Below are 25,990 nucleotides of genomic sequence, written 5' to 3'. Positions count from 1 at the left end.
GATTGAGACAGAAACTACACAACAACCTATCACTACACAAGTGATTCTGAATTGCTTGGACCAATACATATCTAAAATGCTTGGACCAATAGATATCTGAATTGCTTGGACCAATAGATATCTAAATTGCTTGGACCAATAGATATCTGAATTGCTTGGACCAATAGATATCTAAATTGCTTGGACCAATAGACATCTAAATTGCTTGGACCAATAGATATCTGAATTGCTTGGACCAATAGATATCTAAATTGCTTGGACCAATAGATATCTAAATTGCTTGGACCGATAGACATCTAAATTGCTTGGACCAATAGATATCTGAATTGCTTGGACCAATAGATATCTGAATTGCTTGGACCAATATATATCTAAATTGCTTGGACCAATAGATATCTGAATTGCTTGGACCAATAGATATCTAAATTGCTTGGACCGATAGACATCTAAATTGCTTGGACCAATAGATATCTGAATTGCTTGGACCAATAGATATCTGAATTGCTTGGACCAATAGATATCTAAATTGCTTGGACCAATAGATATCTGAATTGCTTGGACCAATAGATATCTAAATTGCTTGGACCAATAGATATCTAAATTGCTTGGACCAATAGATATCTAAATTGCTTGGACCAATAGATATCTAAATTGCTTGGACCGATAGACATCTAAATTGCTTGGACCAATAGATATCTAAATTGCTTGGACCAATAGATATCTAAATTGCTTGGACCGATAGACATCTAAATTGCTTGGACCAATAGATATCTGAATTGCTTGGACCAATAGATATCTAAAAATATCATTACAAAATAAAGTTAAACATCCTAATATTTTACATGTGATTATCCCTTAAATAAACAAATTGGGCCTATGGTGCTTGAGTGTTCACAGATGCCTGTGAATATGTTTCACCCTTGTTATTTTGATTTAGTGTCAAGCCTGATTTTTCACATCATGTTGTATATACTGTGTATATTGTACATAACAGCTAGAATGCCTCAAGGTAGATAAGTTCTGTGACAAACTTAGTTACCTTCTCTAAATTAAGTCTTTATTATTATTATTATTATTTTATTTTTATTGTTATTATTATTATTATTATTATTATCATCATCATCATCATCATCATCATTATTATTATTATTATTATTATCATCTTTTAATCTGCCTCAGTGTCTATTGATGAATATACAATATACAGATGACAGCTTCTCAGACAGAGTGCACTGAGATGGCAATTGCAGAACCCCTCTAGGCTACACACAGTGTGCTCTTTTACTTTTCATGAAAGGAAATTATCATCAATGAATTCAGTAATTATTATACTTAAATTTTTATGGATTTGGCCATTTCAATGTAAAAAACTGTTTCTATGCAATTTCTTCATGCATATATTTCTGGAAGCAAGATACAGAAATGGGGTAATAGCTCAGTACAGCTGTCTGGAGGCAGCAATAAATGTCTATATTTAGATTTTGATCAATGCTGTTCATACATGGATTTGCAATATATGGGCTAAATATGTTAATTAAATCAAGATGGCATGTAAATATCTTTACCTCATCTGACATCAAAGTAGCAATCGACCTGCCAATCTCATGGTATTTTTTCTGGTTCACTTCTGGCCCAAGAATGAAGAAAATAAAACGCGTAGGAATTGGAACCTCTGTTAAATCCCCCATCATGGTGGCTTTTGTGAGGCGTATAAAACCAATGATCTGATGATTAAGAAAATCCACCTCACCAACAAGTATATTAGCCACCTCGGCACCATGTGGGATTTTCTTCATAAAATGCAAGTTCAACTGAAAAATAAAATATAAGAAACAATCAACTATTATCTATGATAGAATCTCAAAGGGACTTTGTCATGCTTGTCACAATGGCAGTACTTGTATGTGATGAATACAATAAAAAAGTGAATGCCAGAAATGTAACATAGCTTTAGGGGGTGCTCACCAGTTAATATGTACTTTTGAGAGAGTGACGTATGTAAGGTGAAGTAGTTCACATTTAAAACATGCACAATGGAGAGAATGTTGGCATACCTCTATGATACATTAATGTAATGTGAATGATATTTCTTTTGAATATTGTACTTTTGGAAATTTTACATGATTTAAGCACACTGCTAACTAAAATGACTGCTCCCTTGTGTTAAAAAATCAGCCTGAATTAGTCTAAAGTACACTATACATAGCAGCTATTAAAATAGGGAAAATGAATTTTGCCAGACTAGACAATACCAGCTTCTGAAAGTGCAATGAATGAATTATCAAATATATAAAATGTAAAAAAATGTTATTGGCTCTTTTTTATACAATTTACCTCTGAAGTTCAGGAAGTGAAAATGACCAAGGTGCACATCTGAAGTAAGGCCAAGCTGTATACTCTATAACCCATAGTACACCCATCAGTCATACACCAAAATAAAGGGAATTAAAGGTTCTTTGCATTATACCTAAGATATACAAGGTCTTTTTTAAATAGCCGGTATAACCAGTGAGGAAATCCGGGGAAATTCTTTTTCTTTAAAATCCTAACCCTATGTAAAATACTAAACTGTAGAGCGCCACCTTAACAATTTTTCAGTCATATTGCTATGATGTCTGCAGTGTGGCAGTTTATAGTGATGCCTAGCGCTAGGGCATCATGTCACAGACATGTAGCATGATGTCCCACCCAGTCACAAAATGATGAGCAACCAGTAGATTTCAGCTCTGGAACACTTTAAGCCATCGACTGAATACCTGCAAGCTACCAATGCTGAAACATTGTTTGTGACTTTTCATTGAACATAACTTGCCTATCTTGGTTGAGATCATGCTAAACATTTGTTCCAACAACTGTTCTTGGACTTGAAGATTGCTTCCAAATTTTCCTGTGGAAGAACCAAGTCTGCTACAGCATCATATCTTGTGTGTGTTTGTGTGTGTGATTTTGATTTTTAACGTAGCTTTAACAATTTTTCAGTCATATCACTACAATGTCTGTAGTGTGACAGTTTACAGTGATGTCTAGCACTGGGGCATCATGCTGCAGACATGTAGCATCATGTCCCACCCAGTCACATTATCCTGACAATAGGCCAACCAGTTGTAACACTAACCTCTTAATGGTGAGCACCAAGCGAGGCAGCTGCTAGTACCATTTTAGTAAGTCTTTGGTATGACTCAGCCAGGATGTTTTAAACTAAGTAACAGAAAAGAATGAAAACCAACATGTTTAGTAAAATTCAACAAATAACTTATTCCCTACAACAAAGAAGTGAAAGTTTAAAAAGAATCTGCAGTATTGTGAATTAAATACCGCACAATCTTAAAAGTTCTATCACAAGTCCAAAAGTACTGACATTCCAAATGAATTCCAGTGGTGTTCCAAAAACAGTTCATCTTAATTGTACTGATATGCCAATAATCTGAAATGTGGTAACAGTCTTAATGTATCACAATGATATAATCCAGACTGTCTTTAAATGTGTGTGTGTGATTTAGATTTTTAAATATATAAATGGTTACATTCACCTTCCTGATTTATAATTTTTGTTAGCGCAGCTTTAACAATTTTTTGTCATATTGCTACGATGTCTGCAGTGTGGCAGTTTATAGTTATGTCTAGCACTGGGGCATCATGCCACAGACATGTAGCACGATGTCCCAACCAGTCACATTATCCTAACACCAGGCCAACCAGTCCTAATAAGCTCTTAATGCTGAGTGCCTACCAAGGCAGCTGTTAGTACTATTTTTTTAATAAGTCTTTAGTATGACTTGGCCAGGGTTTAAACCCACAGCCTTCCACATCTGAGGCGGATGCTCTAACCACTAGGCCACTGGATCAGTGTCTTTAAATGAATTCACAATAATCCCAAAATAGTGATTTAATCCCAAATTATCAATGAGCACTTTGTGATTCCAATGAATAACTTAAATAAATTATAACTGAACACAACTAAAAGGACTAAATCCACTACAGATGTTAAGATAGAAATTATTAATTCTGATGCAAACAACCATACTATAAAAACTAAGACACAATAAGAGGACCAAGATGTGGGTCATCTTCTCAAACAATATCAGGTCTATTTACTTACATTTTAACAAACTAACAGAAATAATGTAAACCATAGATTTTCCATGTGGAAAACCAATGTCCTGAACTCAAATCCAAGTAAACAGATTTTTAAAAAATTCCATTAATCAGACAGGACCATACTCCTACCCACAATCATGCACAAAGGTCAATCACACAATAAAAATTAAATATACGTAACACGATCATGTATATATTTTGAGTCCTCCACCATCTTGGGTCCTTTATTTCTTGTACATGATCACTTCCCCAAAATTATATTTTGTACACATCATTTTTGCTATTTTGGAAAACAATATTTATTTTTCCCTATATACAAAATTACAAGAAACAGTGACCTGCATTACTGGGAATGAAAACTGTCTACATCAAGTCCTCATATATTATCAAAACAAGTAATCACAAGTTGTGGAATGTGTCCACTGATTTTACTGTTGTGTATTGACAGTAAATTCATGTGATAATAACAGTAATCAGACTGATTTCATGGTCTGTTGGTCATCTATTGAAACACCTATTTTGATTATGAAACACCTATTTTGATTATGAAACTATTCTGATTACAAAGCACCTATTTTGATTATGAAACACCTATTTTGATTATGAAACACCTGTTTTGATTAAGAAACACCTATTTTGATTATAGGTTAAACATTTAGGTACCTACTTCATCATCTTTAATAAACAGACTTAGTGTCGATAAATTCTATGTACTACTGAAAATTATTGCAACTTTTAAAAATATTGTTACCAGTAAAATGGAGGGTCTGAGGACCATCTAATTTGAGAACCTGCAAACATGTAACTACAACTGTGTACAAATATGATCCTTAACTACAACAATGTACATAGCATATGCAAGCCTGCAATTGTACATGTCGATGGTCAACTGTTTCATCATTTGGTATCTCTCTGGTCACTCACAATACATTGATCTATATTACTGATTCCCAGTGGTCAATATCAAGGGTTACTTCCCCTTGCTTTCCTTTAGAGAAAGATCAACATTCTTTAAAACAGAAAACAAACTGATTACATAGCATACATATTAAGTACTAGTTCTAACTGCACATAATTTTGTTAATATGTGCAGAGTTTGCAAACGATAAAACTCACTGACAATACAAACCCACAAAGTTTGTTAACATCTGGTCAAAACACTCCACTAAAGTGCTGACAAGCTCAATCAATTAGATGCAAAATGACTTCATCAATATGCATTGATCTCAGCTCAATCAATTAATGCAAAATGACTTCATCAATATACATGATCTAAGCTCAATCAATTAAATGCAAAATGACTTCATCAATATACATTGATCTAATTCACAATTTTACAGACCTAAGATCTTGTCTATCTACCCAGATTGGATAAAAACAAATAGTCTCTAGACTGGGAACAAGTTCTAACAGTCTGAACCCACCCTATAAAAAAACACACATCACCTTCTTCATTGTGTTTGGATCATGCTAATTATTAAAGCCATTCCAGATACAAGCTATATAATCCTTTATTCAAAGTTTGATCAAAATCAGATCAGAAATATGGCCTCCAGAACAGTAATATCCTCAGCCAATCAGAAATATGACCTCCAGAACAGTCATATCCTCAGCCAATCAGAAATATGGCCTCCAGAACAGTCATATCCTCAGCCAATCAGAAATATGGCCTCCAGAACAGTCATATCCTCAGCCAATCAGATACATGATCATCTCATTACAGCACTCCCTCGATAACTTGTGTCCCGATAACTCGTGAACCTGCTTATAATGTGGCTCCCATTTTTTTAACCAGAAAATACCCCAAAAATTGATCCCTCTTGTTGAATTTGAAGAAAATTGTGAGCAATATTTCATGTATTACTCGTTTTATCATCAAAAACGGTAGATAGGACCTGGACATTTTAATCAACACTATGTAATATCAAATTTAAAAATAGATCACACTTTTTTTGCATTTTCTTTCCAAACAACATTCCTAGTACACCACAATTAACGATATGTAAGGAAATTTTGATCAATGAAAATGTCACTTACGCCGAGTGGAGGCAGTATGTTAATAAATAAATACAAATTTTTTAAAAAATTATCGATTGAAATTTGTGTTTAGTTCTTTCTTTTAGTTCCTTTTAAGTGTAATCATCATAAATGCAATTTTTCATCTTATAATTAAACATAAAATGCGTCCATTTAACTATAATAGCTATGTCCATGAGCATTTCTCTGAGAACCTAATGAAGTGCCAACTGTGTTTTGATAACTAACTTGCCAAAGTATTTGTTGTATTGTTGCACTGAATTACAAGCTGGCCTCCTTTGTATTATCACATTAATTATGTCTTTTGAATTTAAAAAAATGAGGTGGGATAAAAGAAGAGTCAAAAGGCACGAAAATCCTACAAAATTAAAATCTAGCATCCCAGTCATATCTCGGGTGAACTCACTTCATTTGATCAATCGAACACTTATAAATGTTATTGTGTATGTAACATAAATTACCTTAAATTAACTGACTCTTTCATAACTGTGATCAAAGATAACAAGGCAGCCAAGAAAAATGAATACTTCGTAAAATAAAGAGCTCGATTTCACAGATACAGACCACTGTAGGAAAGCAAGTTTCAAAGAATTCTTTAACTGGCACTTAGAGATATCCTCAAGGATGATAAGAAATTTCATTATTACTTCCAATGAAGTCATGACATCAATATTGTACTAACTGAACAAAACAAAAATTGAGTCTCGACATAGATCATTGTCTCGCGAAATGAATGTTGCATGTTTTAAAAAAATAGGAATCTTGTTTGGTGGTGTATCAACAGTTAGTCTAGTTCCCTGCTTGTGGACTCCCAATTTGGGAGGATACTATTTTAACACCACTACAGGAACCAGACTCATAAAGAAAACAAAAAGCAGTGACATAATACACAGATTTTTGCATACACATGATGGTTGTTGAAACCAGTTGGAATTATCTTTCATTTTGAAAATAAATGTTATTACACAAAATAACGAACAATTCATTAGAAAAAGCACGTTATTAAAAATTATTATCGATGTGATTGTAAAATGAGGATTCAGTCATTAAACAGCCCAGTTCCCTAACACTGCCCCCCACCCCCGCCATTTTTTCAATGTCAAAGTGATTTTTTTCTCAATTTTTGGAGGTCCCTCAGTAACTCATGCCTCGCATATAGTGCAGTCTATGTTTGTGGATCCCGTTGTGCGCAAGTTATCCAGGAAGAGGTGTATTATGCATGGAGGTGCTCATTACATGTCTAAGATTCTGATGGGGGTGTGTGTGTGTGTGTCTGTGTGTGTGTGTGTGATTTGGATTTTTAACATAGCTTTAACAGAATTTCTGTCATATCACTACAATGTCTGCAGTTTGGCAGTTTATAGTGATGTCTTGCACTGGGGCATCAAGCCACAGACATGCAGCATCATGTCTAACCCAGTCACATTATCCTGACACCAAGCTGACCAGTCCTAACACTAACCTCTTAATGCTGAACACCAAGCAAGGTAGCTACTGGTACCAGTTTTATAAGTCTTGGTATGCCTTGGCCAGGGTTTGAACCCCTAACTTCCTGCATTTGAGGGGAACGCTTTAACCACTTAGGTCATGAGAGAGGTCTCCTGATGATACAAAGATACATTCAAAATTCTGACAATACAGTAAAAGCATATAAACCGATTTTGATTTAAATCAAATCAGAAATACAGCTTCCAGGGTGGTAATAATGTCAGTTGGTCCTATGCAAGGCCACCTTTTTAATATGAATGAATCACTTATTCATTATCCAACTTGACCAAAATTTTAATGATACTAGTCCATATTCAATGGTGGGTCATTGGTTCTTTCCGGGGTTTTCCTGGGTTCTTCCTCCACCATTAATATTGGCTGCCATGTATAGCCTATCGTGTGCTGAAAAATGGCATTAAACCCTACAACTACAACAACAACAATCATATTAAATGTTTGATTGAAATTGGATCAGAAATGTGGGTTCATAGTGGTAACAAGCAATTGTTGGCAGATGGACAATTGACACAGGACTATACCATAAAATCATTTGGCCTTATGGCTTGGTGTGCTTATAAAAATCTAGAAATGCATCCAAACAACAAGTACCACTGCCAAATAGAAAACTCAGTTGAATAACAAAGTGGTCCAACTACAGGCCTATTTCCCAAATGTGGCCTGTGGGTCTTTTCTTGTGGCCCATACTCAATGTTAAATACTGGTTTTAGCACACACAACCCTCATGCTATAAAGCAAATGAAAAACTTTAAAATACCAAGCCCCAATTTCATCAACACAAGTCTAACATTAAAGTTTTGACACTGTCATTGAGCTTGTGAATTTCAAGTCAGACTTAAATCTCAGACTGCAGGATGCCATTCATAAAATTTAAGTCCAGATTTAAGTTATGTTGGTGAAATCAATTCTAGGTCTATTGGGATTGCACCAGCAAAACTTAAATCTGCACTTAGTCTAAAAGTCTAGAATCCAACAATTTGAACCAATCAAATTTAAGTCATTGTAACTCTGACCAATCAAATATTTCAAACCTGATTTTAAATTATAAGTTGGTAAAACTGGACCCCTGACCCAAACTCAAAACTAACAGACATAATAAAATCATAATTGAAATTTTTATTTAACTTAACCCTTTACCTCATGCAAGCATCTTTGGACACCTCTACATCATTTGCATGGAAGCGCCTTTTGACGCCTCTACACAAGTTGCTCGGAAGCGCCTTTTGATGTCGTCTGTAAACATCAGCCATTTTAAGCTGGTTTTCGTAGCGCCACCTTCATGGAAAACCCCCATTAGATAGTACATTCATTTCTGCGAATGACAATTACGTCAGATCACATGGTCACTGTTTATGCACTGGTCGATATCTGCTATTTAAAGTAACTGGGTCGTAATCTCCACTCTCCAAAATGGCGGTCGCGGATTTCATTCAGTACTTATGAAGTTTTCACGATTAGAATCACAACGATGAAAGATTCAATAACCTAGGTAAAGGCTCTGATATTGATGTAGGCAGCAGTTAGTTTTTATAAATTATCAAATTCAGATGACTTAGTGATGTAGACGCAGACGAAAAAGTTGTAAATTTTGAGTATGAGAAATGGCAACTACGGTTGGTCATGCAGCCTCACTGTCATGATGGTAAACAAGTTCTCTCAAGATTTTAAAGCACATAAAACATTCTTCCGTGATAAATAATTACACAGCTATAACAATCGGACTTTACTCTTAAATTTGTCCACATATAATAGATGTGTACCAAAAATGTAAAATGGTTAAAATTGCTGTTAAACGTAACATACACTACATTGCTTAACAGTTCACAGGCAGGCCTATGCGTATGGGGTCGACTAGGTAACAGGTGTTCTATTTACAGCGCGCTGCACTTTGTAACTATGCTCTATAAGGTAAAGGGTTAAATCTTTGAAACTTTGGAGAAAGAATGCATAAATGACTTGTAGCCAAAGCAGAAAATTTCATTTATAAACAACATTTTGGAAAATATTTGACTCCAAAGTCTGACTAAAGAGATAGAATTATATCAAGAGTCCAATATATTGCTGGATGAGACTGAGACAGTACAATGGACCGTCAGTATAATTCTGTTCACATAAGCCATCGAAGTATACTGTGTTACAACTGAGGATGCCTTATTGCTCCCCCAATATAATTCTTTTCCTATAAGCCACAGAAGTGTAAAGTGTTCAATCTGAAGCCACCTTAATGCTCCCCCATTATAAATCTGCTCACATAAGCCACAGAAATGTACCATTGTTATAAGTGAAGCCACCTTATGTTCCCCCATTAAAATACTGTTCACATAAGCAACAGAAGTATACCATGTTTTATAAATGATGCCAACCATATTGTTCCCTCATTATAATATTGTTCACAGAAGCTACAAAAGTATCATTTGTTGTGGAATGTGTCCACTGATTTTACTGTTGTGTATTGACAGTAAATTCATGTGATAATAACAGTAATCAGACTGATTTCATGGTCTGTTGGTCAGCTATTGAAACACCTATTTTGATTATGAAAGACCTATTTTGATTATGAAACACCTATTTTGATTATGAAACTATTCTGATTATGAAACACCTATTTTGATTATGAAACACCTATTTTGATTATGAAACTATTCTGATTATGAAACACCTATTTTGATTATGAAACACCTATTTTGATTATGAAACTATTCTGATTACAAAACACCTATTTTGATTATGAAACACCTATTTTGATTATGAAACACCTGTTTTGATTATGAAACACCTATTTTGATTATAGGTTAAACATTTAGGTACCTACTTCATCATCTTTAATAAACAGACTTAGTGTCAATAAATTCTATGTACTACTGAAAATTATTGCAAGTTTTAAAAATATTGTTACCAGTAAAATGGAGGGTCTGAGGACCATCTAATTTGAGAACCTGCAAACATGTAACTACAACTGTGTACAAATATGATCCTTAACTACAACAATGTACATAGCATATGCAAGCCTGCAATTGTACATGTCGATGGTCAACTGTTTCATCATTTGGTATCTCTCTGGTCACTCACAATACATTGATCTATATTACTGATTCCCAGTGGTCAATATCAAGGGTTACTTCCCCTTGCTTTCCTTTAGAGAAAGATCAACATTCTTTAAAACAGAAAACAAACTGATTACATAGCATACATATTAAGTACTAGTTCTAACTGCACATAATTTTGTTAATATGTGCAGAGTTTGCAAACGATAAAACTCACTGACAATACAAACCCACAAAGTTTGTTAACATCTGGTCAAAACACTCCACTAAAGTGCTGACAAGCTCAATCAATTAGATGCAAAATGACTTCATCAATATGCATTGATCTCAGCTCAATCAATTAATGCAAAATGACTTCATCAATATACATGATCTAAGCTCAATCAATTAAATGCAAAATGACTTCATCAATATACATTGATCTAATTCACAATTTTACAGACCTAAGATCTTGTCTATCTACCCAGATTGGATAAAAACAAATAGTCTCTAGACTGGGAACAAGTTCTAACAGTCTGAACCCACCCTATAAAAAAACACACATCACCTTCTTCATTGTGTTTGGATCATGCTAATTATTAAAGCCATTCCAGATACAAGCTATATAATCCTTTATTCAAAGTTTGATCAAAATCAGATCAGAAATATGGCCTCCAGAACAGTAATATCCTCAGCCAATCAGAAATATGACCTCCAGAACAGTCATATCCTCAGCCAATCAGAAATATGGCCTCCAGAACAGTCATATCCTCAGCCAATCAGAAATATGGCCTCCAGAACAGTCATATCCTCAGCCAATCAGATACATGATCATCTCATTACAGCACTCCCTCGATAACTTGTGTCCCGATAACTCGTGAACCTGCTTATAATGTGGCTCCCATTTTTTTAACCAGAAAATACCCCAAAAATTGATCCCTCTTGTTGAATTTGAAGAAAATTGTGAGCAATATTTCATGTATTACTCGTTTTATCATCAAAAACGGTAGATAGGACCTGGACATTTTAATCAACACTATGTAATATCAAATTTAAAAATAGATCACACTTTTTTTGCATTTTCTTTCCAAACAACATTCCTAGTACACCACAATTAACGATATGTAAGGAAATTTTGATCAATGAAAATGTCACTTACGCCGAGTGGAGGCAGTATGTTAATAAATAAATACAAATTTTTTAAAAAATTATCGATTGAAATTTGTGTTTAGTTCTTTCTTTTAGTTCCTTTTAAGTGTAATCATCATAAATGCAATTTTTCATCTTATAATTAAACATAAAATGCGTCCATTTAACTATAATAGCTATGTCCATGAGCATTTCTCTGAGAACCTAATGAAGTGCCAACTGTGTTTTGATAACTAACTTGCCAAAGTATTTGTTGTATTGTTGCACTGAATTACAAGCTGGCCTCCTTTGTATTATCACATTAATTATGTCTTTTGAATATAAAAAAATGAGGTGGGATAAAAGAAGAGTCAAAAGGCACGAAAATCCTACAAAATTAAAATCTAGCATCCCAGTCATATCTCGGGTGAACTCACTTCATTTGATCAATCGAACACTTATAAATGTTATTGTGTATGTAACATAAATTACCTTAAATTAACTGACTCTTTCATAACTGTGATCAAAGATAACAAGGCAGCCAAGAAAAATGAATACTTCGTAAAATAAAGAGCTCGATTTCACAGATACAGACCACTGTAGGAAAGCAAGTTTCAAAGAATTCTTTAACTGGCACTTAGAGATATCCTCAAGGATGATAAGAAATTTCATTATTACTTCCAATGAAGTCATGACATCAATATTGTACTAACTGAACAAAACAAATATTGAGTCTCGACATAGATCATTGTCTCGCGAAATGAATGTTGCATGTTTTAAAAAAATAGGAATCTTGTTTGGTGGTGTATCAACAATTAGTCTAGTTCCCTGCTTGTGGACTCCCAATTTGGGAGGATACTATTTTAACACCACTACAGGAACCAGACTCATAAAGAAAACAAAAAGCAGTGACATAATACACAGATTTTCGCATACACATGATGGTTGTTGAAACCAGTTGGAATTATCTTTCATTTTGAAAATAAATGTTATTACACAAAATAACGAACAATTCATTAGAAAAAGCACGTTATTAAAAATTATTATCGATGTGATTGTAAAATGAGGATTCAGTCATTAAACAGCCCAGTTCCCTAACACTGCCCCCCACCCCCGCCGTTTTTTCAATGTCAAAGTGATTTTTTTCTCAATTTTTGGAGGTCCCTCAGTAACTCATGCCTCGCATATAGTGCAGTCTATGTTTGTGGATCCCGTTGTGCGCAAGTTATCCAGGAAGAGGTGTATTATGCATGGAGGTGCTCATTACATGTCTAAGATTCTGATGGGGGGGTGTGTGTGTGTGTCTGTGTGTGTGTGTGTGATTTGGATTTTTAACATAGCTTTAACAGAATTTCTGTCATATCACTACAATGTCTGCAGTTTGGCAGTTTATAGTGATGTCTTGCACTGGGGCATCAAGCCACAGACATGCAGCATCATGTCTAACCCAGTCACATTATCCTGACACCAAGCTGACCAGTCCTAACACTAACCTCTTAATGCTGAACACCAAGCAAGGCAGCTACTGGTACCAGTTTTATAAGTCTTGGTATGCCTTGGCCAGGGTTTGAACCCCTAACTTCCTGCATTTGAGGGGAACGCTTTAACCACTTAGGTCATGAGAGAGGTCTCCTGATGATACAAAGATACATTCAAAATTCTGACAATACAGTAAAAGTATATAAACCAATTTTGATTTAAATCAAATCAGAAATACAGCTTCCAGGGTGGTAATAATGTCAGTTGGTCCTATGCAAGGCCACCTTTTTAATATGAATGAATCACTTATTCATTATCCAACTTGACCAAAATTTTAATGATACTAGTCCATATTCAATGGTGGGTCATTGGTTCTTTCCGGGGTTTTCCTGGGTTCTTCCTCCACCATTAATATTGGCTGCCATGTATAGCCTATCGTGTGCTGAAAAATGGCATTAAACCCTACAACTACAACAACAACAATCATATTAAATGTTTGATTGAAATTGGATCAGAAATGTGGGTTCATAGTGGTAACAAGCAATTGTTGGCAGATGGACAATTGACACAGGACTATACCATAAAATCATTTGGCCTTATGGCTTGGTGTGCTTATAAAAATCTAGAAATGCATCCAAACAACAAGTACCACTGCCAAATAGAAAACTCAGTTGAATAACAAAGTGGTCCAACTACAGGCCTATTTCCCAAATGTGGCCTGTGGGTCTTTTCTTGTGGCCCATACTCAATGTTAAATACTGGTTTTAGCACACACAACCCTCATGCTATAAAGCAAATGAAAAACTTTAAAATACCAAGCCCCAATTTCATCAACACAAGTCTAACATTAAAGTTTTGACACTGTCATTGAGCTTGTGAATTTCAAGTCAGACTTAAATCTCAGATTGCAGGATGCCATTCATAAAATTTAAGTCCAGATTTAAGTTATGTTGGTGAAATCAATTCTAGGTCTATTGGGATTGCACCAGCAAAACTTAAATCTGCACTTAGTCTAAAAGTCTAGAATCCAACAATTTGAACCAATCAAATTTAAGTCATTGTAACTCTGACCAATCAAATATTTCAAACCTGATTTTAAATTATAAGTTGGTAAAACTGGACCCCTGACCCAAACTCAAAATTAACAGACATAATAAAATCATAATTGAAATTTTTATTTAACTTAACCCTTTACCTCATGCAAGCATCTTTGGACACCTCTACATCATTTGCATGGAAGCGCCTTTTGACGCCTCTACACAAGTTGCTCGGAAGCGCCTTTTGACGTCGTCTGTAAACATCAGCCATTTTAAGCTGGTTTTCGTAGCGCCACCTTCATGGAAAACCCCCATTAGATAGTACATTCATTTCTGCGAATGACAATTACGTCAGATCACATGGTCACTGTTTATGCACTGGTCGATATCTGCTATTTAAAGTAACTGGGTCGTAATCTCCACTCTCCAAAATGGCGGTCGCGGATTTCATTCAGTACTTATGAAGTTTTCACGATTAGAATCACAACGATGAAAGATTCAATAACCTAGGTAAAGGCTCTGATATTGATGTAGGCAGCAGTTAGTTTTTATAAATTATCAAATTCAGATGACTTAGTGATGTAGACGCAGACGAAAAAGTTGTAAATTTTGAGTATGAGAAATGGCAACTACGGTTGGTCATGCAGCCTCACTGTCATGACGGTAAACAAGTTCTCTCAAGATTTTAAAGCACATAAAAAATTCTTCCGTGATAAATAATTACACAGCTATAACAATCGGACTTTACTCTTAAATTTGTCCACATATAATAGATGTGTACCAAAAATGTAAAATGGTTAAAATTGCTGTTAAACGTAACATACACTACATTGCTTAACAGTTCACAGGCAGGCCTATGCGTATGGGGTCGACTAGGTAACAGGTGTTCTATTTACAGCGCGCTGCACTTTGTAACTATGCTCTATAAGGTAAAGGGTTAAATCTTTGAAACTTTGGAGAAAGAATGCATAAATGACTTGTAGCCAAAGCAGAAAATTTCATTTATAAACAACATTTTGGAAAATATTTGACTCCAAAGTCTGACTAAAGAGATAGAATTATATCAAGAGTCCAATATATTGCTGGATGAGACTGAGACAGTACAATGGACCGTCAGTATAATTCTGTTCACATAAGCCATCGAAGTATACTGTGTTACAACTGAGGATGCCTTATTGCTCCCCCAATATAATTCTTTTCCTATAAGCCACAGAAGTGTAAAGTGTTCAATCTGAAGCCACCTTAATGCTCCCCCATTATAAATCTGCTCACATAAGCCACAGAAATGTACCATTGTTATAAGTGAAGCCACCTTATGTTCCCCCATTAAAATACTGTTCACATAAGCAACAGAAGTATACCATGTTTTATAAATGATGCCAACCATATTGTTCCCTCATTATAATATTGTTCACAGAAGCTACAAAAGTATCATTGTAATTTAAACCACCTTAGGGTTCCTTACTGTAATCCTGTTGACAGAAGTGACACAGAAACAGTGTATATGAACACAGTACCAAGTCATCAATGTACTTTTCAATATATAAATACTACACAAGGCCACAACAGTACCATGTATTTAATGTTATTTCAATATATGAACAATGTACAATGCCAGTACAGTAATAACTAATCAATGTACACATATATCAATATATGAACAATGTACAATGTCAGAACAGTACCAACTTCTCAATGTACACATATTTCAATATATGAACACTGTAAAAGGCCAGAACACCACCACCACCACCTTTTTTTGAACATTTTGGAAAAAAATAAAAAATAAAAAAATAAAAAACAAAAAAATTCATAAAAAAGCAAGAAACACCAAGCAAATGCAACAAGAAACCAGCGATGTGAAGCAACCAGGACCATTCCCAAGCTCTCCTTCCCACTAATGACAGCCAACCATTTCAACTGTAAGATTGAGGCCAAACTATCAGGGTTCCTTGAACCTATAAAAGCCTGGGGGAGGTGGCACCATTCCCTTCCCCAGGAACAACTAGCAGGCTGTGGTGCAGTCAGAAAAAAGTAGCACATGCACAATTGTGCGCACGCCACTATAATTAAACTCATCAACAACAACAAGGCCAGAACAGTACCAAGTCCTCAATGTACATGTATTTCAATATACTAACACTGTACAAGGCCAGAACAGTACCAAGTCCTCAATGTACATGTATTTCAATATACTAACACTATACAAGGCCAGAACAGTACCAAGTCCTCAATGTGCATGTATTTCAATATACTAACACTATACAAGGCCAGAACAGTACCAAGTCCTCAATGTGCATGTATTTCAATATACTAACACTGTACAAGGCCAGAACAGTACCAAGTCCTCAATGTACATGTATTTCAATATACTAACACTGTACAAGGCCAGAACAGTACCAAGTCCTCAATGTACATGTATTTCAATATGCTAACACTATACAAGGCCAGAACAGTACCACATCCTCAATGTGCATGTATTTCAATACACAAACACTGATCACAATTTATGTGAACATGAGTTCTACTGTACAGATTTACACTTAGACTCTGTCCAAAAATCTGACTGCTAAATGGTAAGATTTTGATACCAAATACTGGCCCTTTTCTTTCCCCTTTCTCTTTTTTTCGCTCACTTTATGTGTGGAGGCACTTTCCCTCAGGTCACAGCTGCTGGCATTTCGTAGTATTCCAGAATGAGATTGCTCAATTCCTCCTCCCACCTCCAGATTTTCTGAAGTTTCCTGAAGATTCTGTGTCATGCAGACAGGCGTCAACTCCTCTTTATCACCTAAACAATGGGATAAAATTGTAACACATATGAAAATGACATACAGTTTTTGGCTGGTCAGACTACACATCTGAAAATAAAATACAGTTTCTGATTGGTCAGACCACACAGGTGAAAATTAGTTACAGTTTCTGATTGGTCAGACAGCACATGTGAAAATGACATACAGTTTCTGATTGGTCAGACAACACATCTGAAAATGAAATAGTTTCTGATTGGACAGATATAAAATCTTGGTAAACAGAATTCAAGATAATCTTGCAAATATGAATGCTACTGTAATGATTAAGACTGCCCATACCTCACAATGACAGTTCTCCCTCATTATAATTGTAATGTAAGGCATAAAAGTACCTTGTATGCAAGGTAACCTTATATCAGGGTATTTCACAGTAATTTTACTTTTAAATAATGAAATGTGAACCATGACCACACCCACCTTATAAAAGGGTCTTCCTTATATGGAGTCACCATATAGTGAGGGAGTACCATATGTGGCAATTCAGCATATTGCATAGAAGATTCCAGTCAAATATATCACATGAATTGATAATAACATGGACAGCTGTAGAAACTGGTGCAGGGTGTCATGGCTGAACTGGGTCAACTATTCCCATATGTCAGGGAGTTGATACACAACAAAAACAATGTAGAAACTAATTTTGCTGGTGCAGTGTGTCATGGTTGACCTGGGTCAACTATTCCCATTTTGCAGGGGGTTGATACACAACATGAACAATGTAGAAACTGAATTTGCTGGTGCAGTGTGTCAGGGTTGACCTGGGTCAACTGTTCCCAGTACACCACTCCCTTGATAACTCGCACCCTGATAACTCACGAACCCACTTATAATGCGGGGTCAGGTGTGGATCCCATTTTTTAAAAACCAGAAAATACAAAACAATGATCCCTATTTCTTAAAACTTGAAGAAAATCGCAATCAAAATTGGTAACTGAAATGTTTATATAATGCTTGTTTTATAGTCAAAAATGGTAGATAGGACCTCAAAATTTTAATCACCATTTTGAAATTATAATCTTTTAGTAAGAAGTCATACAAGTGGTTACATTTTCTTTCCAAACAACATTCTTAATACACTGTAATTAAAGATATTCAAGGAAATTTCAATCAATGAAAATGTCACTTATGCCTAGTGAAGCAGTACATTAATACCTAGATACAAATAATTTTTGTTAAGTGAAATTTGTGTTTTAATTATATCTTTAAGCTCCTCTTAAGTGTAATCATCATAAATGCAATGTGTATTTAGATGTAAAATGTGTCAATCTACCTTAACAGCTATGTCCGCAAGCGTTTCTCTGAGAACCTAATTAAGTGCCAACCATGTTTTGGTAACTGACTTGCATAAGTATTTGTTGTTTTGTTCCGTCAAATTAAAAGCTAGCCTCCTTTGTATTATTATATTAATTATGTCTTTTGAATCAAATAAAGGAGGCGGATTAAAAGAAAAGTTAAAAGGCAAGCAAATGCTACAAACTTAAAATCTAGCGGCCTCGGTCATATGTCGGGTGAACTCACTTCATGGATCAATTGAACACTGTTAAAAATATTATTGTGTAACATAAACTATCTTAAATTAACTGACTCATTCATAAATGTGATCAAAGACAGCAAGGCAATCAAGCTAAAAGAATCCTTTGTAAAACAAAGAGCTTGGTTTCATAGATACGGATCATTGTGGGTAAATGAGCTTCAGAGAATTCCTGAACTGGCACTTAGAGATATCCTCAAGGATGATAAGAAGTTTCACTCACTATTACTTCCAATGAAATCACGACATCAATAATGTACTAATTGAACAAATCACAAACTGAGTTTTGACGGAGACGATTGTCTCACAAAATAAATGATGCTTGTTTTTGAAAAAAGGAATGTTGTTTGGTGATGTATCAACAGATAGTCTAGTTCCTTGCTAACAGACTTCCGATTTGGCAGGATACTATTAAATTCCACTCCTGGAACCAGACTAATTAACAAAACAAACAGCAGTGATGTAATACACAGATGTTTTCTCATGCATGTGACTGGTGTTGAAACCAGTGTAAATGATCTTTCACATGTTGGACATTTTGAAAATAAAAGTTATTTATACAGAATAATAAACAACTTCATTAGAAAAAGCATGTTCTTAACAATTAAAATCGATGTGATTGTAAAATGAGGATTGTCATTAAACAGCCCAGTCCCTTAACTCCCTCAATTTTTGGAGGTCCCTCAGTAACTCGTTCCCTCACTTATAGTGTGGTCAATGTTTGTGGACCCCACTGTGCATGAGTTATCGAGGGAGAGGCGTCTGTTGGTATTTGAAATACAATATGAACAGTGGTGCAGAAACTGATTCTGTTGGTACAGTGTGTCATGGTTGAGCTGTGTCAACTCTTTCCAGTTGGTTGGGAGTTGATACACAACATGAACAGTTCAGAAAATGATTTTGCTGGTACAGTGTGTCATGGCTGACCTGGGGCAACTCTTCCCAGTTGGTTGGGAGTTGATACACACATTAATGGTGTAGAACCTAATTTTGCTAGTGCAGTACATCATGGTTGACCTGAGTCAACTCTTCCCAGTTGGTTGGGAGTTGATATACACATAAACAGTGTAGAACCTTATTTTTCTGGTGCAGTGTGTCATGGTTAACCTGGGTCAACTCTGCCCATTTGGTTGTGAGTTCAGTCGACTGACAGCAAGAACATGACCAGTGAAAAAGCAAGCAAAAGTGGTAACATTCATTCACATAATAATCAAATTCCATTCTTACCATTATTCTGCTGGTTTAAGCGTGGTTCTGAAAACTTTCGGCTGATTTCTGCAAATGAGCGCATAATAGGGAGATTAATTTTACTGGAATTCTCGTCTTTATTTCGGTACAAATGTCTCTCATTCTGGTGCTGATGACGTAAAAGTAGTGTACCACGAACCTGCTCCTTCAAGTTCTCCTCCAACTGCTTGGCAGCCACCATATTATCCAAAGCCAGGTCTGCAATACAAATTGACTGGTTAATTAACAGGAATCATACATACTCACTTATAAGTCAAGTTTATCTACAAACTACATAGATACTGTGATGCCATTGCATTATGGGGCATGCAAATAAGGGTTTATGTTGTTTGTTCTACTGATAACAAATTGCATTTACTCAGATCTATTAGTATATAAACCACTCCCTCGATAACTCACACCCTGATAGCTCGTGAACCCGCTTATAACACGGGCTCAGGCATGGATCCCATATTTTAAAACCAGAAAATGCCACACAAAAAATTATCCCTATTTCTTGAACTTGAAAATAATTCATGATCTAAATTAGTAATTGAAATGTTGATATATCGTGTGTTTTATGGTCGAAAACGGTAGATATGATCTGGAAACTTTAATTAACATTTTGAAATTATCAACTTTTAATAAGAAGTCTTTCCAAACTACATTTTTAGTATACCATAATTAAAGATATTCAAGGAAATTTTGATCAATGAAAATATCACTTACGTCTAGTGTAGGCAGTACATTAATATTTAAATGGAAATTATATAATTTTTATTAAGTGAAATTTGTATTTTAGTTCTATCTTTTAGTTTCACTTAAGCATAATCATCACAAATGCAATGTGTATTTAAACGTAAAATGTGTCAATCTACCGTAACAGCTACGTCCACAAGCATTTCTCTGAGAACCTAATTAAGTGTCCACTGAGTTTTGATAACTGACTTGTGGAAGTATTTGTTGCATTGTTGCAATGAATTAACAGCTGGCCTCATCTGTATTAGGCACTATCATGCTAATTGTGTCTTTTGAATCAATTTTATTATGTAACATAAACTACCTTAAATTAACTGACTCTTTCATAATTGTTATCAAAGATAGCAAGGCAACCAAGCAAAATGAATTTTTCATAAAATAAAGAGCTTGGTTTCACAAATACGGACCACTGTGGGCAAGCAATCTTCTGAGAATTCCTGAACTGGAACTTAGAGATATCCTCAAGAATGATATGAAGTTTCACTATTACTTTCAATGAAATCACAACATCAATATTGTACTAACTGAACAATATAAAAATTATGTTTTGATGTAGACGATTGCCTCACAAAATAAATGTTGGTAGTTTTTGAAAAAAATTAATCATGTTTGGTGGTATATCAACAGATAGTCTAGTTTCTGGCTACTCTGACACCTGACTTGCTAGTATACTATTAAAAATCACTCCAGGAACTAGACTAATCAACAAAACAAAAAGCAGTGATGTAATACACATGTTTTCATGTACATGTGATGGTTGTTGAAACCAGATGGAACGATCTCTTACATGTTGGAACGTTTGAAAATAAATGTTATTTATACAGAATAACAAACAACTTCATTAGAAAAAGCACATTATTAACAATTATTATCAATGTGATTGCAAAAGGAGGATTCAGTCATTAAACAGCCCAGTTCCCTACCCCCTCTACATTTTTCTTGATGTAAATGTTGATTTTTATTTATTTTTGGAGGTCCCTCAATAACCCATGCCTTTCCTTATAGTGCGATCTATGTTTGTGGACCCCACTGTGCACGAGTTATCGAGGAAGAGGTGTATTGTGATGGTAGATTAGGGTCTGTGCAGTTCAGAGTTGGACCTGATTTCTAAGTGAGTATATATGGTACAGTACAAGTCTCTGTATGTAAACTACCTGAATCATCCTCTCATCCAAAAAGAACATACATCTCCTCACATTTTAACCTGTCTCACCAATTTTTAACCTGTCTCCCAGCTTTTTAACCTGTCTCCCCACTTTTAACCTGTCTCCCCACTTTTTAACCTATGCCTTACCACTTTTTAACCTATGTCTCCCCACTTTTTAACCACTGGCTTGCCACTTCTTAACCTATATCTACCTGCTTTTTAACCAATGAAGTTCCACTTTTTAACCTGTCTCCCCACTTTATAACTTATGATTCCCCACTTTTAACCCATGTCTCCCCACTTTTAACACTACAGTAGCATTTGCATATCCAAACAAGAAGTTGGACACAGCATCCTTTTAGAGCCTGTACCCCAAACTTTGCTAAATTGGTTTTACACACATCAAGATTTGTCCACATTGCAAGTAACATGACTGTGACCAACTGTACATGAGAAACAAACCACACAAATGAAACTTTAGCCGTGAGTTTAATCTAAGGTGTGGATGCAACTATGTAAAAATTCTGTGTTCAGCTTCAGTACAAGTGTTCTCAACAGCAACATGGATGGTTTATGAACAGTACATGTAACATACTTCTAATACTTCATTTGTGGACATGCTACCATTGCAGTTCTCTAACTAGGAGTTTTTTTTCATGATGTGCAGGCAAGTGGGAGAAATTCTGCAATATGTGCACTTAAAGAAGGGCATTTTTTGCGATCAAGTAACATCCAATAAATTAATTTAGGATTATTTGAAAAATAAAAATGCAAAAGCATGTATATACATGTGTATTAAACATTAAGCAAAAGTGCAATCAATAATGAATTATATGTCTGCCAATGATTAGTGGTTATTTATGTAGGCACAGCCTAGCCAAGTTAACTGATTCTTGAGCTACTAACCAACTGGTCTTAATGACCCTGACATTGACCTTTTAACCCTACTATAAACAGGCTCTTTGCCCAAAGGAAATTTTTTTTATTAAAATTTACTGAACCAAATAATGTATTTATTTGGGCCATTGTGGGCAATTAACTTTCAGCTACATAACCCAAACACTGTGGCATGACATCTAGAACTAGAGTTATTATGAGGAAATCATTTCTCTTTTTATGTCACACTGAGATGACCTTTGACTACAAAATCAATAGGCTTCTTTCTCATACAAAATGTAAGCCATCACAAAAATTTGATCAAGATACATGAGCTAAAACTAGAATGTTTCTGGTGTGTGGAAACTACTTGTCATATTTAATCCAGTGACCTTGAACTTGTCAGGTTGACCCAAAAATCAAGAGGCCTTTCTTTACACCAAGTGCAAACTATCTACAAAGCTTGTGCAGTTTCCCTGTTATTGAAATAAGGTTATTCTGAAGAAACCCTTTTTCATCTTTTCTGTCAAAGTGACCTTGACCTTTATAACTGTAACTGCTCACTGTAAGTGCACTTTAAGTCATGCACAATGTCTGGTCCAGGTTTGTAATATTCACTCAGGTATTGAGCAAAAACCATTTTAACATCAGCGACCTTCACATCTGTTCCCCAACTCAACAGAGGTCTTCCTTCCTACCAGTGCAAGCCATCCAGAGTCTGGCTGAGGTCCGTGACCTTGAACTTATAAAAATCAGATGGACTGCATAGCACTTGTAATCAATACATACTAAGGCTCCACAAAATATGTTTCCTACTGCACTGATTTAAAAATTAGGGTAGGTAGGTAATAAGCACATCAAGCTCTTGCCAAAAGTGGCTTAATTAGATCCATGAATCCATTTAGGGAATTTTTGTAAAAAGAAGTCTGACATTTTTCACTTTTTTTTAAACCCTGGGAGAAAACAAGTGCTAGGGTCAGCAATGAAAAACAGAGATAGTCAGTGAACCAGAAACATTTAGTTTTCCTAACAGTTTTAACATTTTTATTGATCAGGAGAAAGGCAAAAGGAAGAGCCAAAGTATGGGCAGTAAGAGCTGAAGAAGCAATTACAGGCCGAGAGAGAGTACCTGCCCCTCTTCTTGTATCCACCTAGAGCACTGTATTTTTAAATCAAAATATATTGGAATAAATTCATTTTTTTAGTAATTAGTAAATTTTTAAAAAATTGACATAAAATATTTGTGACTTGCACATGCGTTTTACACAACAGTGTTGTTACCCATACAAATTCAACTTTCTAGCAAAGTCGGAAACAATGCTACGTTTTGTGATTAAAATGATATGGCAATTAAACAATTAAATTTCTCTGACAGAATGCTACATTACATCTATCCATTAACCTCTGATCATTTGCATGTACACTATATCCACCCATTAACCTCTGATCATTTGCATGTACACTATATCCACCCATTAACCTCTGATCATTTGCATGTACACTATATCTACCCATTAACCTCTGATCATTTGCATGTACACTATATCTACCCATTAACCTCTGATCATTTGCATGTACACTATATCTACCCATTAACCTCTGATCATTTGCACGTACACTATATCTACCCATTAACCTCTGATCATTTGCACGTACACTATATCTACCCATTAACCTCTGATCATTTGCATGTACACTATATCCACCCATTAACCTCTGATCATCTGCATGTACACTACATTATAAGAATTATGCTGTTACCGTTGGAACAGCCACAGTGGTTCTTTAGATTTGTCTCCCCTTTTTAACTCTTCTTCATAAATATCAGTTTCCTATTTTCGTTTGTAATACGTCCAGTCAGGAATGTGAACATGCCTTCACAGCTCTTTTCGTTGAATCTGAAGCCCACCACAGTGTGAGTAAATTTGTGAATTATCATTAAGGACTCATATTTAATTTCCGATATGGAAGTTAATTGAAAATGACAATAAGTTCCAACATAGGGATAGTTAACAATACGCAATGCCACATGGCTTGCGAGTGCATATGATACCCTTTATTTGTGTGAGATTCATCTCATAAACATTCCTTTTGTGTCATCTTTTAAACCCTCTTAGTAACAATCTTTGTTAAGCCACGGTAGAAATATTAATGGAAATGTACCTGTTAGTGAATTTCAAAGTATGGAAGCACATACTGGACATTATTTCATTATTAAATTTAAAAGGATGGAAAGACATAAGGAAGCTTTTACTTTCGATATATGTTGATTGTTTCAGTACTACATATACGTTTCTTTAATTTAATGTTGATGTAGTAATTTCATGTTTTGTAATGGTTGTGTTTCCATTTATTACAGCTTTTTACCTCACCTAATTTCAAGAGAGTTCTCGCCTACGAATTAAAACAGTATTTAAACACATTGTGTTGTCTTGTGTCTTGGATACTAGAGAGCTCAAGGGTTATGCTAACTGTAATTCCTCCAGGCGAAAGGCAGTATAAGAATGCCATTAAAACTTCTGATACCTAAATCCATTGAGTCCATTCAAAGTGGTCAGACCAAGCATGGTTGGCCTCATTTTCCTTCATCAGCTCATTAGTTAATGGTCAATAAGACTCTCCATTTAGGAGCAATATAAGATTTTCAAGGTACACTGGGGCCATAGCTACCACTGTGGCCATACTGAATCTCAGACTGGGACCACTTTCATTTAGAACTGACTGTAACATCAGATGAAGTCTTTGGTGAAAACTCAGTGCTGATATAACTTTCCATCTAGAAGGAGTAATAATTTGATTTTCAAGATGGCAATCGTGGCACCATAATAGACATCTAATCAGCACAATTTATTTTTAATACCACCATGGGACAATAAAAAGTCTTCTGTTGAAACTCCATGCTGATAGAATTTCCATTGAAGAATACCAATAATTTTCAAGATGGCTGCTGTGATGGCTATATTGAATTTCATAACGGTACCATTTTCATTAAGGACCAACTAGAAATCATAAGAAATCTTTCAGTGAAAAAACCCAGACTGATACAGTGAAACCTGTCATGAAAGACCACTGCTATGTGAGTCCGCCTTTCCTGAGAAACTTGGTTCTCTGTGCAAAGACTTCTTGATTATATAGAGTCATGACCTATCATGAGAGACCAACAAGACTATTATGGTCTTATGAGATCCGTTCTAATGTACCACCATCCAGGTGGAGCAGCTATAAAAGGATTGGTGCCCATATTGTATGTGTGAGTAGCACCATTTTCATTTACAGCCAGGGTGCCTGAGTGGCCAAGTAGTTTAAAGCGCTCACTGTTAAGAATCATT

At 35.3% G+C, this 25,990-nt stretch overlaps 1 protein-coding gene across 1 annotated transcript in view; it reads right to left on the bottom strand.

The window, feature by feature from the left end:
• Positions 1 to 25,990, bottom strand: part of LOC149790455 (electroneutral sodium bicarbonate exchanger 1-like) — a 168,811-nt gene that overhangs the window by 88,161 nt on the left and 54,660 nt on the right. The window contains exons 4-6 of the mRNA XM_089973223.1: positions 19,880 to 20,098; positions 16,945 to 17,099; positions 1,566 to 1,811 (exon numbers count right to left, since the gene is read on the bottom strand). Of these exons, the coding sequence (XP_089829349.1) occupies positions 1,566 to 1,811; positions 16,945 to 17,099; positions 19,880 to 20,098 (620 nt within the window). The remainder of the gene's footprint in view (positions 1 to 1,565; positions 1,812 to 16,944; positions 17,100 to 19,879; positions 20,099 to 25,990) is intronic.

Source organism: Sinohyriopsis cumingii, chromosome 10 (genome assembly GCF_028554795.1).
Source record: "Sinohyriopsis cumingii isolate HCF-2022 chromosome 10, ASM2855479v2, whole genome shotgun sequence".
Taxonomy (NCBI): Eukaryota; Metazoa; Mollusca; class Bivalvia; order Unionida; family Unionidae; genus Sinohyriopsis; species Sinohyriopsis cumingii.
The sequence above is the reverse complement of the archived record's forward strand: the minus strand, read 5'-3'. Positions and strand labels throughout refer to the sequence as shown.